The sequence below is a fragment of the Lutjanus erythropterus genome, chromosome 13, assembly GCF_056507025.1.
Source record: "Lutjanus erythropterus isolate fLutEry1 chromosome 13, fLutEry1.hap2, whole genome shotgun sequence".
Classification (NCBI taxonomy): domain Eukaryota; kingdom Metazoa; phylum Chordata; class Actinopteri; order Lutjaniformes; family Lutjanidae; genus Lutjanus; species Lutjanus erythropterus.
The window spans coordinates 16352713-16370185 of NC_139329.1; the positions used below are offsets into that span (position 1 = coordinate 16352713).

The 17473-nt window shown below is 39.0% G+C and overlaps 2 protein-coding genes across 3 annotated transcripts; one reads left to right on the forward strand and one right to left on the reverse strand.

The window, feature by feature from the left end:
* Positions 1-496: 496 nt before the first annotated feature.
* On the reverse strand, positions 497-8532 carry LOC146316341 (titin-like). The gene is made up of 4 exons (XM_084734884.1): positions 8382-8532; positions 7714-7828; positions 759-7010; positions 497-605 (listed from the first exon to the last, which is right to left on the reverse strand). The coding sequence occupies exons 1-4, from the start codon at positions 8400-8402 to the stop codon at positions 571-573; spliced, it is 6423 nt and encodes a 2140-aa protein (XP_084591010.1). The 5' UTR covers positions 8403-8532; the 3' UTR covers positions 497-570.
* A 168-nt stretch (positions 8533-8700) lies between these two features.
* Positions 8701-11914, forward strand: gdpgp1 (GDP-D-glucose phosphorylase 1). Of its 2 annotated transcripts, none has more exons than XM_084734341.1 (2): positions 8701-8786; positions 10601-11914. In XM_084734341.1, the coding sequence occupies exons 1-2, from the start codon at positions 8702-8704 to the stop codon at positions 11698-11700; spliced, it is 1185 nt and encodes a 394-aa protein (XP_084590467.1). In that variant the 5' UTR covers position 8701; the 3' UTR covers positions 11701-11914. The 2 variants fall into 2 exon arrangements, with proteins under 2 accessions (XP_084590467.1, XP_084590468.1); XM_084734342.1 differs by lacking the exon at positions 8701-8786 and adding an exon at positions 9091-9179.
* The last annotated feature ends 5559 nt before the right edge of the window (positions 11915-17473 follow it).

Below are 17473 nucleotides of genomic sequence, written 5' to 3' on the forward strand. Positions count from 1 at the left end.
TGTCTCAAAGCCATCCAGTGTTAATAGTATACAACTTCCCTTAACAAATCCAAAGTAAAACTCTAATAACTGTTACAATCATCTTCATTTTATTGTCAATTTATTATTGTTTATTGCAACAAACAGCATCATATTTTGGCTGTTTATTTTAACAAAAAACAAACAAAATCAGGGCATAAATGTATTTTCTCCTATAAGATGTAAGTCATTAATATGGCTTACTATAAAACAAACATTAAATTCTAATAACTGTTATAATCATCTTCATTTTATTGTCAATTTGCAGTGAACAGCATCATATTTTGGCTGTTTATTTTAACCAAAAACAAACAAAATCAGGGCATATTAATTTTGTCTCCTATAAGATATAAGTCATTAATATTGCTTATTAGTATACAAACATTAAAAAAAGTAATACAATTATGTATCTACAAAAATGCCATATCTGGTAATATAATAATTCACAGAGCATATGCTAATTTATTTTTCTGAAGAACTCTGGATGAGGATGAGAAATAGACAAAGATCTTGACAGGAAGATCAGGAGATGATTTCTTCATCCCTGAAAAGCTAAGCTCCTGGATTTGTCTCCCAGTCTGTTGTATCTGAAATTAACAGAAACAGATAACATTAATAAGAACAAAAACAGAATTCCTCTAATGCAACAAAGAGGAACTACAGCAGTCACGATAATTGGTTTTTTTTTTATTCTTACAAAAAAAAAGAAATGTTATGTGTTTATTCTAAGCAGATTGTACCTGTCATTTTTGTCCCCTCCTTGGTTTCAGCAGGAACACCAATCCCATACTCGTTTTCAGCAGTGACTCTGAAGAAGTAGATTCCTCCCTCCTCCAGGTCAGACACCTTGTAGGACAATTTGCGACATTTGTCTGTGAGTCTAGTCCACCCTCTTCTGCTGAGGTCCCGTATATCTACAAGGTAGCTCTTGACAGGAGCTCCTCCCTCATTCTCAGGGATGTCCCAGGTGACAGTGGCAGAGTTCTTGGTCACATCTTTAACCGTTACATGTGATGGTGGCCCAGGTGAATCCAAAACCTTCACGATCAGTGTCAAAGAGGCAGATCCAGCAACATTTTGCAGTTTAACTGCATATTTCCCAGAGTCATCACGTGTTGCTCCTTCCACTGTGATAGAGGTAACAGAGCTGCTGGTGTTGATCAATCCTCTGACTCTCAGATCTACATCTGCTTTTTCCCATGTCACAGTGGGAGCAGGTTTGCCTGTAAAAGGTACAATCAAAGTGAAGGAGCTGCCTTCTTTAACAAGCAGGGTCTTCCTCATCTCCGGGGTAACATCAAATCTGGGCTCCTCCTCTCTCTCCATGGCCACTTGAGGATCTGTTTCAGGACTGGGCTCACTGATGCCAATCTTGTTTATGGATCTAACCACGAACACATATTCTGTCCCTGATGTGAGTCCAGTGACTGTAAACTCTGTTTTATCTGTGTTATTGACACCTACAGTCCAGTCTTCTTCAGTTGATTTTCTGAATTCAACTTTGTACCCAGTGACTGTTGCTCCACCATCAAACAACGGCTTGTTCCATGAGAGAGTGATGGAGGACTTGGATGAATCGATTATGGTGGGTTTTGCAGGGGGGGAAGGTAGGAACTTTGGATCCTCTGCCAGAGTGAGCGGGCATGGGAGGCTGGGTTCACTTAGCCCTGCAGCATTCTCAGCAAAAACTCTGAATTCATACTCACATCCCTCATGTAGGCAAGAGGCTTTGACTCGTAGGTCATAGACTGGTTTCTTATTGACACGAACCCAGCGAACACCCTGCTTCTCCCTCTTCTCTATGATGTAACCACTGATGCGGCTGCCACCATCACTGGCAGGTCTCTTCCAGCAGACAGTCATGGTATCACTGGTTGCACTTGTGACCTCAACATCTGTTGGAGCAGATGGGATAGTAAAGGGATCCATGGCCTTGATAGGCTCAGTTTCCAAAGTCTCACCTTCCCCATACTTGTTCACTGCCCTTACCCTAAACAGGTATTCATTTCCTTTGAGGAGCTTGGTTATTTTGCAAGTAGTTGCCATCATGTCTCCATACACAGCAATCCAAGATACACGGCTGGTTTCACACTTCTCAACAATGTAGTACATGATCTCAGCACCACCAGTCTCCTGAGGGGGTCCCCATGACAGGGTGCATTTCTCTGCGGAGAGTCCAGACACTTCCAGTGGTCCAGCAGGTGGGCCAGGCCTGTCCAGGACCTTGCAGGTGATAAACCTAGATATGGTACCACCTGTATTCTGCAGGGTCAGAGTATACTGTCCAGAGTCTTTCCTAACACTTTCTCTGATAAGTAGAGATGTATGCATCTTTGTTGCAGTTATCTCAACCCTGCCCTTGCTGCCAATATTTCTACCATTCTTCAACCAAAACACTGTCGGGTTGGGGCGGCCAGAGATGGCAGCATCTATCCTTATGAGGTCTCCTGCTTTGACAACCATCACCTGTATAAATTTGTCATCCATGACAATTTTGGGTGGCTCTACGTCATGCTGCACTGTAACAGGTCCTGTGGTTTCAGAGGGTGCACTGAAGTGCTCAGCTGCATTTTTTGCAATCACACGAAAATCATACTGTTGACCCTCTGTGAGGCCAGTCACTTCCAAGAAGGTGTCCAGTAAGCTGGTGAAGTTGCACTTAAGCCAGCAATTCTCTGGTAGCTCTTTACGCTCAACAATGTACCCAGTTATTTTAGCCCCACCATCATATTCTGGTTTGTCCCATGAGAGTGAAACTGAGCTGTTTGTTATATTGGTGACAGTAAAGTTGCGTGGAGGATCACACTGGTCTCTTGCTGCCACAGCTTCAGATGCCTTACTGCATGGTCCAACACCAGCCATATTCTCAGCACAGACCCGGAACTCATACATCAGACCTTCTTCAACACTAGTCACCTTGAACTGTGTCTCAGTCACTGGGCTTTTGTTTACCTTTGTCCACAAAATACTGCTTTGATCTTTGCATTCAATATGATAACCAATAATGGGGCTGCCACCATCACTCTCTGGCTTGCTCCATGCAACCACCATGACAGATTTTGAGGCACTCACAACTTGAAGACTGGTTGGTAGACCAGGGGGCTTGAAGGGATACTGGGCAATAACAGGGTCAGACTCAATAAAGTGGCTCTTGCCGTAGCGATTCTCTGCAGCAATACGAAATTGATATTCATTTCCCTGTGTCAGACGGGAAATTTTGATTGATGTTCTGGCTACTGTAGCCGACACAGTCTGCCATATGGTACTGCCTGTATCTCTCTTCTCAACAACATAATTACTAATTTGGCATCCACCAGTATAATGTGGGGGCTGCCACGACAAAGATATGAAGTCAGCACTCACTTCGTCCACAGTGAGGTCACTTGGTGGTCCAGGTTTTTCAAAAACATTAACAAATATTTCAGCAGATGTGGTTCCAACCGAGTTGGCCAGGGTCACCTCATACACACCAACATCTGTTCTGGTTGCATCTTTGATAATGATCTGAGATGATGTGTCAGATGTTTGCACATTTACCCTGCTTGTCTCTTTCAGCAAGTTGCCCTCTTTCTTCCAGGCTACTGTTGGCAGTGGTGCAGCCTTGAATGGCACATCAATCTTTAAATCATTTCCTGCCTTCACAGTGAATGTGTTGGACAGCAAAGTAATAATGGGCTCAGCATTAGTAACATTAACTGTAACAGGCACCAAAAGGGACTTTGGTTCACTTTTTCCTTTCTCATTCACAGCACTTACTCTAAAGAAATACTCCTTTCCTTTAGCCAGTCCGTTAATAGTCACCTCCAGTCCCTTACTCTGTGAACATATTGTCCATGTATCATCTCCTTTAACCTGCATTTCTACCATAAAACGAGTAATTTTGCTTCCTCCATCATGGTCAGGTTTCTCCCAATAGAGTCTTACACTATTGGAAGTAACATCAGCAAGTGTGATTTTGCCAGGAGGTGGAGGAACCTCACAGACTTTGACAGCATCAGTGGTCTCTGCTGGAAGTCCAGTGCCAAATTCATTCACAGCCAGGACACGGAAGTAATAGAAGCAACCTTCCTGGAGATTGTCAATCTTGTACGAGTTTCTCACACAGTTGCTACAGACGCTTGTGAATGCCTTCCTAGCCTCCTCTCGCTTTTCAACAATGTAGTGTGAAATCTTTGCTCCTCCATCAATTAGAGGTGCCTCCCAGGAGATTGACACAGAATCTCGCTTTACATCCTTTACTTCTACATTTGTTGGTGCGCTGGGAGAATCTAATATTCTGACATTGATGAATGCTGATTTAGTACCACTGTAGTTCTCAGCAGTCAACACATATTTTCCAGTGTCATTTCTATTGACATTCTCAATTGTTAACACTGTGTAGGAGCTTGTTACCTCAATTTGTGCACGCTCACTGAGAGTGCCACCTTCCTTTGACCATTTAACCTCAGGCTCTGGGCTTCCTCTGATGGTGACACAGAGACGTAACATAGAACAAGCACGGACACTGACAATCTTTCTTAAAGCAGTGTCCAACTCAATCTCAGGTGCCTCCAGTTTTTCAGAAACTACCACAGGTCCAGGTAGATCCACATGCTCTCCGACTCCAGCAGCATTCATTGCACGTATACGGAAATTGTATTCTGCATTTTCTCTCAGTCTCTTCACGATGTAGTTTGTGTCCTCTACACCTGTGCTCGGTGAGCATGTGATCCACTCATCCTCTGCTGCTTCTTTCATTTCAACAACATATCCACTGATGGCTGCTCCACCATCATAGATAGGCTTTGACCAGGTAAGAGACACAGTACTGCTGGAATAGTCTGTCACTTTGGGGTTGGTAGGGGGACCAGGTGGATAAGTTGCTTCACATATTTTTATATACTCACTTGGCTCACTGGGTGTGCCCACACCACCAGCATTTTCCGCCAGTACCCTAAACTGATAGTAATGTCCCTCAGCAAGCCCTGTGCATCGGAAACGTAAGTCATTCAGTCTTCTCTTGTTGCATTTAGTCCACCTGACACCTTCTTTGTCACGTTTCTCCAGGATGTAGCCATCAATCTCTGAGCCTCCATCACTCTCAGGTCTTTCCCATGTGAGTACAACAGAGTCACCAGTCACAGTGCTAGCTGTGGGGGTAGAAGGTGCACTGGGTGTTGTAAAAGGGTTTTGTGCAATAAAGGGGTCTGATTCCAAAAATTCACCGATACCAAATTTATTCACAGCAGCAATTCTGAATATATATTCTTTACCAGGCACCAGTTTTGTCACTTTGTAACTGAGAGCTTCAACATGATCCTCAACTCCTGTCCATGTAACACGGCTGGTCTCCCTTTTTTCAATGATGAAGTGGGAAACACTGGCACCGCCATCATTCACAGGAGGGTTCCAGTAAAGGTTGCACTTCTCCGCACTGACAATTTTTACTTTCAGATGTCCATCTGGAGGACCAGGTCTATCCAGGACCTTCACACTAACTGGGATAGATGCAGTTCCAGCACTGTTACTGAGGCTCAAGAGAAAATGCCCCCCATCCACTCGTGTACAGTCCCTAACAGTCAGAGTTGTATGAGTGAGGGTGTTTTTGATCTCCATTCTTGGTGTAACTTTGTCAATTTCTTTTCCATCCTTCATCCATGTTACCACAGGGAGGGGCTTCCCAAAGTAATCAGCATCAATAACAAATGTCTCTCCAGCCTGAACAACAGTAGTACTCTTAAACTTAGGATCAATGAATGCTGTGGGTCCTTCAATAACATCCTGAGCAATGATGGTCACGCTTTCTGAGGGCATGCTCCAAACACCTGCTCCATTCTTGGCAGTTACTCTAAACTCATAACTGTCGCCTCCTGTCAGACCTGTGACTGTGAACTCATTCTCAATAACATTGGTGAAGTTTGCCTTCATCCATCTGCCATCTGGGAGCTCCTTCTTTTCAACAACATAGCCTGTAATGGTGCTTCCACCGTCATACTTGGGTTTTGCCCACTGGAGTGTGACGTTGTCTCGAGTAATGACAACAGCTTCAGGTTTACCAGGTGGATCACAGCGGTCTCTTGCCACATAGCATTCAGATGTCTTGCTAGATGGGCTGAGTCCAGCAATATTCTCAGCAAAGACTCTGAATTCATACTCAATACCTTCCTCCAGTCCACTTGTTTTGAAGCGAACATCAGGTATAACAAGTTTGTTCAGCTTGGTCCATAAAATGCTGTTCTTCTCTTTGCGTTCAAGGTGATAGCCAATAATGGGGCTGCCTCCGTCTTTGGCAGGCGGCTCCCATTCAATCACCATGCTGTACTTTGTCACTGTGGATGCAAAGGGTGTGCCAGGAGCAGTGGGCACACTAAAAGGATATTGTGCAGTTACAAAAGGAGATGTGATTGCAGTACTCTTTCCATATCTGTTTTCTGCTAACACTCTGAATTGATATTCACTTCCTGTCTTCAGTTTGGTGACTTTGATTGTGGTTCGTACAGTCGTTGCTGACACAGTCTGCCAATCTGTGCTTGATATTTCCCGTTTCTCTACTATGTAGTTGTCTAACTGACAGCCTCCTGTGTATTCTGGTGGCTCCCAAGAAATGCTTACATAGTCAGAACTGACCTCATCGATCCTGACAGGCCCTGTGGGTGGGTCCGGCTTTTCGAGAACAACCACAGTGATTTCACCTGTATATTTTCCAGCACTGTTGCTTGCTGTGATAGAGTATGGACCAGCATGCTCCCTGGCACCATGTCTGATGTGAAGAACAGTTAATGATGGCATATTTGAAATCTCCAGCCTTGATGTCTCTTTGACGGCCTGACCATCTTTTTGCCATTCAATCTTTGGTGTTGGGTGCCCAGTCACTGGGATCTCTACTTTTAGATCTGCACCATTCTTGACGGTAAATGTGCTGAAAGTTATCTGTAGTTTTGGCTTAACAGCATTTTCTGGATCTGTGACAGGGTCAGGTTGGACCTGACAGTCTGCAGAAGCAGCAGGCTGACCTGGTATGAGGAAAGAAAAGCATCAAAGAAGCGAACATTAGATGAGATCACTGTGCAGAGTCAGGCTAATTCTAAGAGATCTAGATAAGATAAGATAAGATAAGATAAGATAAGATATGTCTTGGACACTGGAGAAAATGCAGGCGATACAACCACACACATACAATCAAACTTTTAATTATACATATATAAACCAAATCAATCTATGTGATTTTTAAAATGCATTTAAACACACTAATCTGTTGAGAGAATTTAATACTGTGGATCAATTATTTAATTTGTTTTGCATGTATTTCAATTTATTGTATATTTTGAAATTTTTGTCAGAATTAGGGATGAAATGATTATGGGTTTCATGATAAACTACAGTAAAATTTGCAATAATTAGTATTGTTCTTACTAATTTTGTTTATCATTGAAACTGTTACAATGTGTGCATTGAAATACTTTTATTGTTCAAAAAAATGTAAAAGAGTTTCTCATTAAATACAGAAAGGACAAAAGAATGCAAAACAATAATATAATGAGTCTTATATAGAATATATAATATAATAAAAATGAGTCTTATAGTGTTTTTTTCTACACAGGTATGTGTATGGCATTTACTTTCAGTTTTTAAACATGATTTCATTTCAATTTAAATTAAAGTACTAATATTCACTATTTATACACTACACAGTAATTAGATGAATGTATAACATACCTTGGACAATGGCTTTGGGGGGTGACTGGGGATTCTTTGGTGTGAGTGCTGCATCAGTATCCGGTTTCACATTTATATTTAGAGTGTGAGCTTTATCCTCTGCTTTTTTCCCCACCTACAAAAGAGAATGAATGGCACAAAACTGTCAGAGAAAATTAAAATGAAGACAACACAACCAGGGCAATGCCTTTCTTTTTCTCCTTTCTTTCTCTCTTTCTTCCTTCCTTTTTTTTATGGTTCGATTGTTTGAAAATAGACTGTAGTTTCATGACCACATTAGAAAATGCTACCTGCATATACAATCATAGAAGGATTTTGACAAAACTAACTTTAGTGTTTTAAACAAGCTAGCATGTAGGCTATTTTAGTTAGTGCAATGTGTTGGTAATAGAAACTCTCGATGGTGTTTAAAATAACTAGAGGCATGGCAGACCAGACTGCCATCTGTTATCCTAAACAGATAAAACTCTATTATTATCATACTCTTAAATCCCTCACAAGGTTTAAACCATTTCACTTTGTAAGAAACACAAAAGATCAACCAATCAAGAAAAAACAAAAACAAAAAGTAATTCTTAGGTGCCCTCAACTCCCTCTGTACTATATTACCCTAATTTTAAGATATTACTGCTTACAAGTATTATACTTTCAACAATAACTGTACTTACTTCATTGTTGCTGGCCTCCATCCTTTCTCTTGTACTTCTTAGTTAGAAAAATGAAATATTAGTTCAGTAATATCTTAGTTAATATGCATCGACTGCGTTGAGCCCCAAAACTCTGTGGCAGACATACAGCTCTGCTCTGCCAATCACTGCCTGCTTTATCTCCAAGAGCATGCAGTGACTAAAATAACCATGATGGCTGATTGGCCAGCTGCTCATTCTTTCAAAGTTAGTGTAGACTACAGCAGGGAAAATCTGGAGAGTTGCTCAACAGTAAAATATTGCATTGCACATACTAACCCAGTTACAAGGGGATTTACCATATGGCTTTACAATTTTTTAATAGCCTGTGTGTTCATTGGGGGTTATGTGTGAGCACAAGAGCCTTTATCAAATGGCATAAACGAGGTAAGTCTAATGTTACATGCCAGTTCCCCTTGTTTGTCAATATAGCTGTTTCCTGTTTTTAATTGATTATTTGTGTGTATGTTTGAATAATTTGCCTACCTCTAACCTACTATTATCAACAACTAACAAAATGAAGATAAATGCATAAATGAACCATTAAAACCACATTTTAATCAATTGAAATGTAATTGCTGGTACAACGTTAACATGATTAATGCTAACATAAATGTAGTTATAACGGCATGGTTATACTATTATAAAATAAATACTTTTATAGGTACCTTTATTCTGAAAATATATAACCGGAAATGCAGCGATAAACGGCGACGAAGAAGAAGGTGACGTGTAATCAAGTCAGTGGAAGCTAGCTAGCCTAGCAAGCCGGCTTTAGGGGTAAAACGAGATTTTAAAAAAATTATGCGAGTATGGATAGGAATGAGTTGTGTCTTTAAAAAAGCGTTTAATGTGCTGAGTGTGTGTGAAGACACTGACTTTGACACGGTTGTATTGAGTCAAAAGCAAAGGTGACTAGGCTACATTGTCAAAGAAATTCACTCATTCGTGGGGAAATAACCAATGAACTCCAACCAACAGGTCAGTCTTAGTCTTTCTAGAGAACTAGCTATATTTTTCTATGTTTGTGTAAGTGTATTTGGAGTGGTCGATTTGTATTATGTACAGGTGGCAATTAGTTTCTGTCACAAACCTTTGCTAGTGTGAAGGTGGTTTATTTAGTGTGTCTGCCCTTTTACAGTTCTGATTTCAGAGCTGCCACTTAATGTAACTTACACTGCAACTAAAATTAAATGACATTTTAGTTACTCATCTCATCTTTGAGAAATTGTGACGGATATTTCTCACTATTTTGTGACATTTTGTTGATTATATAAGACAATTCATTTTACAATAAAATTAGTAGTAGGGTGAGATGTATGAACAATATCAAATATCCCAATATTTTTGAACAAATACCTCAATATCAATGTGTATTGAAGTTGTGACAATAGTGGGTTTCACAAAGTATTAACACAATGAGATTTTTTATCATCACCAGCAATGTGGACATATTGATGAAGTGTGTAAAGAAAAATAAGAGAACAGTTAGAACAGTCTGGTATGTTCAGAGTGTTACATCACTTTACTGTAATACAGGCTTAAACACCAGGAAAAGACACCAGTAATGCCATATCACCATATAACCATATCCAAAATCTAAAGTGATGTCTAGTCTCTTATCATGATATTGATATATTATCTACATATTGCCCAGATCTAATCAGCATTTTCTACGAGAAATATTCTGATACCAATTTTCTCTTCCTGATAGCTAAATTTTGTATATTAGCTGATACTGAGTACTGATCCAATACCAGTGCCCTTAAAAGAAATACATAAATTATATTTTATATGATTTAACAGCTGTATACTACTAATCCTGTATGGATGTGATATATGTGTTATCATTGTTGTATAATGCATGGGATGCTGCTGGAAGTAGCAAAGTGATATTGGATCAGTGCATAGACTCACACTTGCTGATACCCAGTCCAACATTGTAGATAGTGTCAGAGGCTTTTCCAATACTGGTATCAGAACAACCCTATTTTTCACTTTTTGATTACATTTTTTTTAACCAAATAGTACAAATAATCAGTTTCTGGGTAGAGATCACAAATCCTTATTTGCAGCCTTATGGTTGCTGGCCCCACATGTGAACAAGTCTGATGATTCAGCAGATGATGATACACCTTGCTGATCTACAATAGTGAACCCTATTGTTAAATATAATGCTTCTCTTCTTCTCTGTTCACCAGCAAATCCCACCATGCCGCTCCAGTTTGTGTACAGCAACCTGGACTTTGTCACAGATGTGCACCGGAGCCCAGGAAATGGTCTTGGAACGGCCTCGCCTCCGGTGAAGTTTGACACAACCATCCAAGCCGGCTGGACAGACAGGATGGACAGGGGACTCTTCCGCTACCATCTGGGTGATTTACAGACACGTATCCTGCCAGGCACACATGGCTATGTGGCCCAGCTGAATGTTCAAAGAGGAACTGAGAGAAGAAAGCCTCAGGAGATACTGAGCATTCAGCAGGAGTTCAGTGCCAAGCAGTTTAATTTTAACAAGATCAATCCAGAAGAAATCATATGTGAGATGATAAAAGTCACAGAGGGAGGGAATGAAAACGGAAAGTTGCATCAACCATGCCGGATGGTTGTGCTGGTGAATGTAAGCCCGTTGGAGTTTGGACATTGTCTCTTTGTTCCAGACCCTTCACAGTGCCTCCCACAGGTTCTGACGAGCTTCGCCATCCAGAGTGGTATTGAATCTGTGCTCCTGAGCTCTGATCCTGGTTTCCGTGTGGGGTTCAACAGCCTTGGAGCATTTGCGTCTGTCAATCACTTACATCTCCATGGGTATTACCTGGACCATGAGCTCAAGATAGAATCTACGCCAGTCAAGCCGCTGGTGCCTGAAAAGGGGTTTTATCGCTTGTTGGACTTTCCTGGCGGCTTTTTGTTTTACACAGAATCAGAGTGTGTAGAGAAAGCTGCCAGAGCCATCTGTCGAGTCACAGACTTTCTTGTGCAAGGTAATATTGCTCACAACCTGTTCTTGACTAGAGGATGTCTGCCCTGTGATCGCATACAGACCAAAGAGGATCGCCATTCAAGAAAAGGCGTTCGTGTCATTGTATGGCCCAGAAAGTCGTGCTTCGGTGCCAAAGAGGAGTCTGCCTTCAATGTTGCTCTCTGTGAGCTGGCTGGACATTTACCATTTAAAAACAAAGTGGACTTTGAGGCTGCTACTGAGAGACATGTAATGGATATTATCCAGAGGTATCTTCTGCCTGATGCAGAGTTTCACACATTGGAAGAGCAGCTTACTCATCATCTGATGGATTTCTAATGTGTGAACATGAAAGCCTTGTTCAGATTTACTCCATTAGAAGCTACACATTCTTCACAACCTCTGCAAAAATTAAAAACTGAAATGTGTGTTTGGTGATATCTGTTAAGGCAGTGGTTCCTAAACTGAGTGGTGGGATGACCAGGGGAGAAATATAGGATGACTGAATAAGATTTATAAAGGGGAAATAAACTATCAAGAGTTTGCTAATGGTATCATACTGAGATTTATTTCACTAAAATTCAACTTGAATCTTTTTTTATTACTAGTTTTCCATTTATCGTTAACTTTTTTTCTGGCTCCTGAATGGGCGCGTGCCAGAAAACTTGATGAATGACTGAGTGAGAAAGAAAATTATCTTCACACTGGATTGTACTTTGGGAACTCTGCTGAATGTCCTTCACTGTGTCAGGTCTAAATATAACATAAGATGTGCACAAAAATGCCAAGTACTGTATATTTATCAGTGAGAATATTTAATGGACTTAATGGATGTGGTGTATTTAAACTGGTTTCAAATAAAATTCCAAAAGCATTTTTATCTAAAAACATACATGTTGTTTTTGAATTTATTTTCTGAGTTCCAGCTCTCAGTTGTGTGTGCTAAAGGTAGAATAAGAAAATTTAGGTAGGTGGAACTGATGAACTGTCATTATTTGTCAACTCAGCAGAAAGATAGTTGATTGCTGAGTCTCATTCCAGGATGTCAGATACTGTTTTATGTGGGGAAAACATTCTGAGTGCAGCAAAATAATGAGAAACATGAAGGTACAGGCAGATTGCCAGGTTTCTGTGACTGCAGGCACCACCACACACTGCTGGTGGGTCATGAAGGAGCTCAAAGCTACCTTGCTCATTAAAAACATTATATTAGGGGAACAGTTTATGTTGGTTTAGTATATATTATAATCAAGAACATCTCCATATAGTCAAAAAAACAGCTATCCATTAGAAAGTGATTATACATTTGATTAAAAATGACATACAATGTGCCAAAACATTTAAATGAATTTCAAAAGAAATGTAAAAATACTCACAAAAAGGTCTAGAATACAGCCTTATCAAGAAAGGGAAGTAGAGAAGACCAGGCAGATACTATTTTAAGTAAAAAAATCAAAACGCTTCTGGCTCAGACTAGGTTTCTACAAGGAGAGTGTAAGGAATGGCCATGATATCCCACAGATTCATTCAGAATTAACATACTAGAAATATGTTAAAAGTAGTGGGGAAAACATTTTAATGAAGAAAAAAAGCTTAATGTCAAGAAAAGACACAACAGTTCTACTTACAGAATAAACAAAGTAAAGAACAGAGCCATTCAATTTGTTTATTGTTACACCAGTTATACAAGTACAGTCATGTGAGCAACCTTGGCTGGGAAGCTCCATTACAAAAAAGTAGGTGAAGTAACAAAAGTAAAAGTAAGTTAAGTAATAAATGATAGATCAATAATAATATACTATATATATATACATATAGTAATAGAACAAAAAGTGCTTTTCTAAAATGAAACATACAATGATAAAAAATTAAATATTGAGTCCAAAAAATATGGAAAGCTGAGTGAGGTTGCACAGTTGTAAAAAAAATGCACAGAAGATAATGTTAATGTTACTTATTGCTCTCCTTGTGAAGATTCATCAGAATATGTGAGATGAAAAAGGCCGATGGTGTAATGTTTACTGATAAAGTAACAAAGGGAACATAAAGGTTGAGGTGAGAGGATTTTACATAAAAATGAGAAACAAAATGTGTTTTTCAGGCTGTTATCTTGTATCAACAGGAAATAGGCAAGAGTGGAATCATTCAACACAAGAGTTGTGTAAACAGAAAATCACTGATGATGTGACAACAATGTGTGTGAGATTGAGCCTTGGAGTTAAAGTTAAAAAAGAAAAAAGATTGTTCTAGTGTGGTCTCCTTTGTTACCTATTGCACTCTTTTTCCACAGTAGACCTTTTTATATAAGGTGTAAGATTGCTGTCTACACACCCACACAGTCCTTTTAATTAGTGACAATAATTGAAAACGTCTGTGTGGGTTTACTGTTGTAGCAATTAATTGTGGTTGTACTGTAGCCACAAGATCTTTTTCATGGAAAACATTTTGACATGTCACAGTAGGAACAGAACAGGTGTAAATAATAAAATGATTGACGGCTGATTTCTGTAAAGCTGATTCAGTTTCAGACTCCTTGCGTTACGTGTGCTGACTCACTGTCACACTGTTATGACTTACTGACATTACCTGTCTTTTTCCTGCATATGAAAGGCTGTTTAGATTGAGTGCATTCGTCTTTATCTGCACATCATGGATTCCTGTTGGGATGTGAAAGTGTAGCTGTGAAAAATGCATCATATTCTACAAGATCCTCATATGTTTGTACCTTTTTTTTTTTTTGAGAAAATGTGTACACATATATATGCATCGTATATTGTGTAATAGCCTACAAAAAATTGAGATATTATTTATAAGTCATATTGCCCAGCCCTACCATTCATATGCACTTGCTGCTTCAGACATTGTGCAGCTAACAGTGGAACTGACACTAAATATAATTAAATAAATAAAATAAAATAAATCTAGGCTAGAAGAAAAAAGAGGAAAGTCCCAGGCACATGCTGCACAAATAAAACGTGTGTAATGTTTTTTACTTGTTACACTGACAAAAAATGATTCCATGCATCTCCCCCTTATTCTAAAGACAACATAAGATACAAAAGCTGCTTCAACGAGCCTGACAGTGGTGCTCACGTCAAGTGAGATCAACGCTACACATCATCCCTGAAGAGCACATCATCTGCCAGAACTACATCACCAAGGTAGCAGTGCTAAGTCGAGCAGGAAGAGCGATGAGCATAGATACCTGCTCACTCATTTTAATGAGGTTATTCATTGGTGAGCACACAACCTGTGCTTTTATCTATCTTTAGCTGCTGACATGCTCATTTTTTTTCCCAGTGAGATAATAATCTGAGAAGATATTTTGCTTTGCATTCGCCTTGACGAACAAAACTCAATAGTGTTAATGACATTAATTTCTGACACAGTGTCATGTTCAGGATATTTGTCTGGCAGAGTACAGAAATACATACTCCACTTTATGACAAATGTTTCTTGTAGTACTTCTAAAATCACTTTGCAAAAAAAATTGCAGCAATAAAAGCTGCGTCTTTAGGATTATATGCAAGTTTGTTGAAAAATGAGATGAAAATGAAATGGAAAAAAAATGCTTATTTATGCAATCTATTTAGCCACTTTGGTCATGTATTATTTATTTTAAATTATGACTAGTTGGTTTTATGCTCTAAGTGGTTAGAAGGCATGAGTCTTGGGAAAGAAGTTACGTCCAAAGAGAGTCACCTTCGTGGCCGTCATCCAGTCATACCTCAGTGCTTGTTGTAGCCCGTCAATATCTGGTCACTGGCCAGACAATCCTCAGCCCAGCATGGATCGTTTAATGGCTACAAATACTGTGGCTGTTGAGTAAATAATCTGACAGTGATTACACAAAGATGACATGTTCACAAAAACAGTTTCGTCATACTTGCATAGACTGTATGTATTTGTTAAACACATGCTGAAAAAAGTTCTAAATTCTGAAAATATATTATGTGTATATAATATGATATTTAGGAGCTGCTGTACTTTTATTTGGCCTTCCTGACAGCAAAGAGTTGGCGACAGAACAGGTAGGTCTGGATCATCTTTACTATTTACATTTGGCAGCCTATATGTATACATTCACCCTTTTTCCACTGTCAGTGTTATGTAACACAAACTCAACAGAGAAAGTTTACTCTAGCTGGTACATTATCAGAGCCGGTCTCGACCTCCATGGGTCCCTAAGCAAAATTCTGCTAACGGGCCCCAAAACTAACCAGAGAGCCAGATGAACCATTTGGTACAGCAGTGACTTCAAGCAGTTTGCTCCATCTGTCAGTCAAAGAATAAGTAGATCTATAGAACGAAGTACAAAAAACAATATTTATTGAATAGAATATTTTTGTGTAGAATCTTAAGATAAGTGAATATTGACATTAAAATAAATAAGAAATTTAAGAATATATAAATATAGAAAACACTAAAACATAACACTGAGGTTTGGGTCTGCTGCCTGGTAATTATTCAGTTAATTGATTTTAAATTCCATATTTAATCAACCATCAGTCACTGTCAATCCACTAATCCATCTTGCATTAGTTCAGAGTTGTACAAAGTGGTGGACTTTAACTAAGTACTATACTTTACTTGAGTTCCATATTATCCAACTTTATGCTTCTACTCTACATCCCAGAGGATGATGATCTTATAGACCATGATGCATTGCTGCGGATTAAACTTAATCACGGGGGTTTTCACTGTATAAATAATTCGTGGTGATTCCCAGCCTACAGGAGAAGCCGCATGTAGCTGTTACTGTAATTATCCAGCAGAACAGAGAAGCCAGGTGCAGCTACGTAGAGGTAAGGGTGGGGGTGTGTGACGAGGACTATTTGCATATTAATGAATCATTGGATACTAAATGAAGGCAAGGTGTAGAGCTATATGTAAGCCTTTTTAACAAGGTATTTGAACTTCTTTTGCAAGAAAAAAAATATTAGAGACAATTTATTACTTCTTGCATTTCTTTCATCTATTAATTTCTGATAATTTTCAGAAGTAGAAGAAGAATATATAAAATGTAGAAAACACTAAAACAAAATTGAGCTTTGGGTCTGATGCCCAGTGATTAGTCAGTTAATTGGTTTTAAATTCAATATTTAATCAATCATCAGTGAATGTCAGTCCACTAATGTCCATCTTGCATTAGTTCAGACTTGTAATCAGTATTGGACTGTAACTAAGTGCATTTACATCAAGTACTGTACTTATTTTGTAATTTACTTGAGTTCCACTTTATCCAACTTTATGCATCTCCACTACATCCCCGAGGCAAATACTATACTTTTTAATCCACAAAGCTAAATAAAGGCTGTTTTCTGACTTTTTTTTTTATTGGTGAAAAAGTGTGGGGAAAAGTGATACATACATACAACATACAAGTACACACACAAATACAGATAACATAGGGATAATACTACTACTACTAATAATAATAATAATAATAATAACTGCAATATATGATAGATAGAATAAAATGTTAATGCTAAGTTGTAAACACTGACACCCGCTTTGACACGAGGAAGAGGCGGGGCCTTTGTGTATCTCATGGGGCCCTGCACAGTTTGCGTGGTGTGCGTATATGGCCGACATATCTTACATTATCATATGATAGTAAGACAGAGAAAGTGACAAAACAAGACAGTCCAGCACATAACCTTCTGTAAAAAGACAAATTGTTGATTTCATACTTTGGCTTTTGTTCAGATTAAAGAAAACAAGATGTGAAGTGTTAATTAGTGAGATGTAGGGATGCTGGTGGGTGACTGTGCTTTTTAAACCCCTGGATAAAGCCAGGCAAGCTTTTTTTTCCAGTCTTTATGTTAAATGAAATGCTACTGGCTCCATTGACATTTTTTAAAACTAAAGTGGAGGGGTGTCCCCCAGAAAAATATGACTTTCATGTGTTTTGTTTCTTGCATTTCCTGCAAGTTGACTTTGATAATGAAAATAACAAATGTTAAGCATTTAGCCTTACCAAGTCAATTTTAAATCTGATTCCAATTATGCAGAAAATATATTTACAAATATTTTTTATAAAGTTAGGTTACTTTGGCTGCTCTTACCAAAAACACACCCCTATCCTTTAAAACTTTCCATAACGAGCAGG

Coding starts and splice junctions, on each gene's coding strand:
- LOC146316341 (XM_084734884.1), bottom strand. CDS start 8,402: ATGGAGGCCAGCAACAATGAA. Junction 7,011..7,713: donor CCCCAAAGCCATTGTCCAAG/GTATGTTATACA, acceptor TCCTCATACCAG/GTCAGCCTGCTGCTTCTGCA. Junction 606..758: donor GGAGGGGACAAAAATGACAG/GTACAATCTGCT, acceptor TGTTAATTTCAG/ATACAACAGACTGGGAGACA.
- gdpgp1 (XM_084734341.1), top strand. CDS start 8,702: ATGGCTTTACAATTTTTTAATAGCCTGTGTGTTCATTGGGGGTTATGT. Junction 8,787..10,600: donor TATCAAATGGCATAAACGAG/GTAAGTCTAATG, acceptor TCTGTTCACCAG/CAAATCCCACCATGCCGCTC.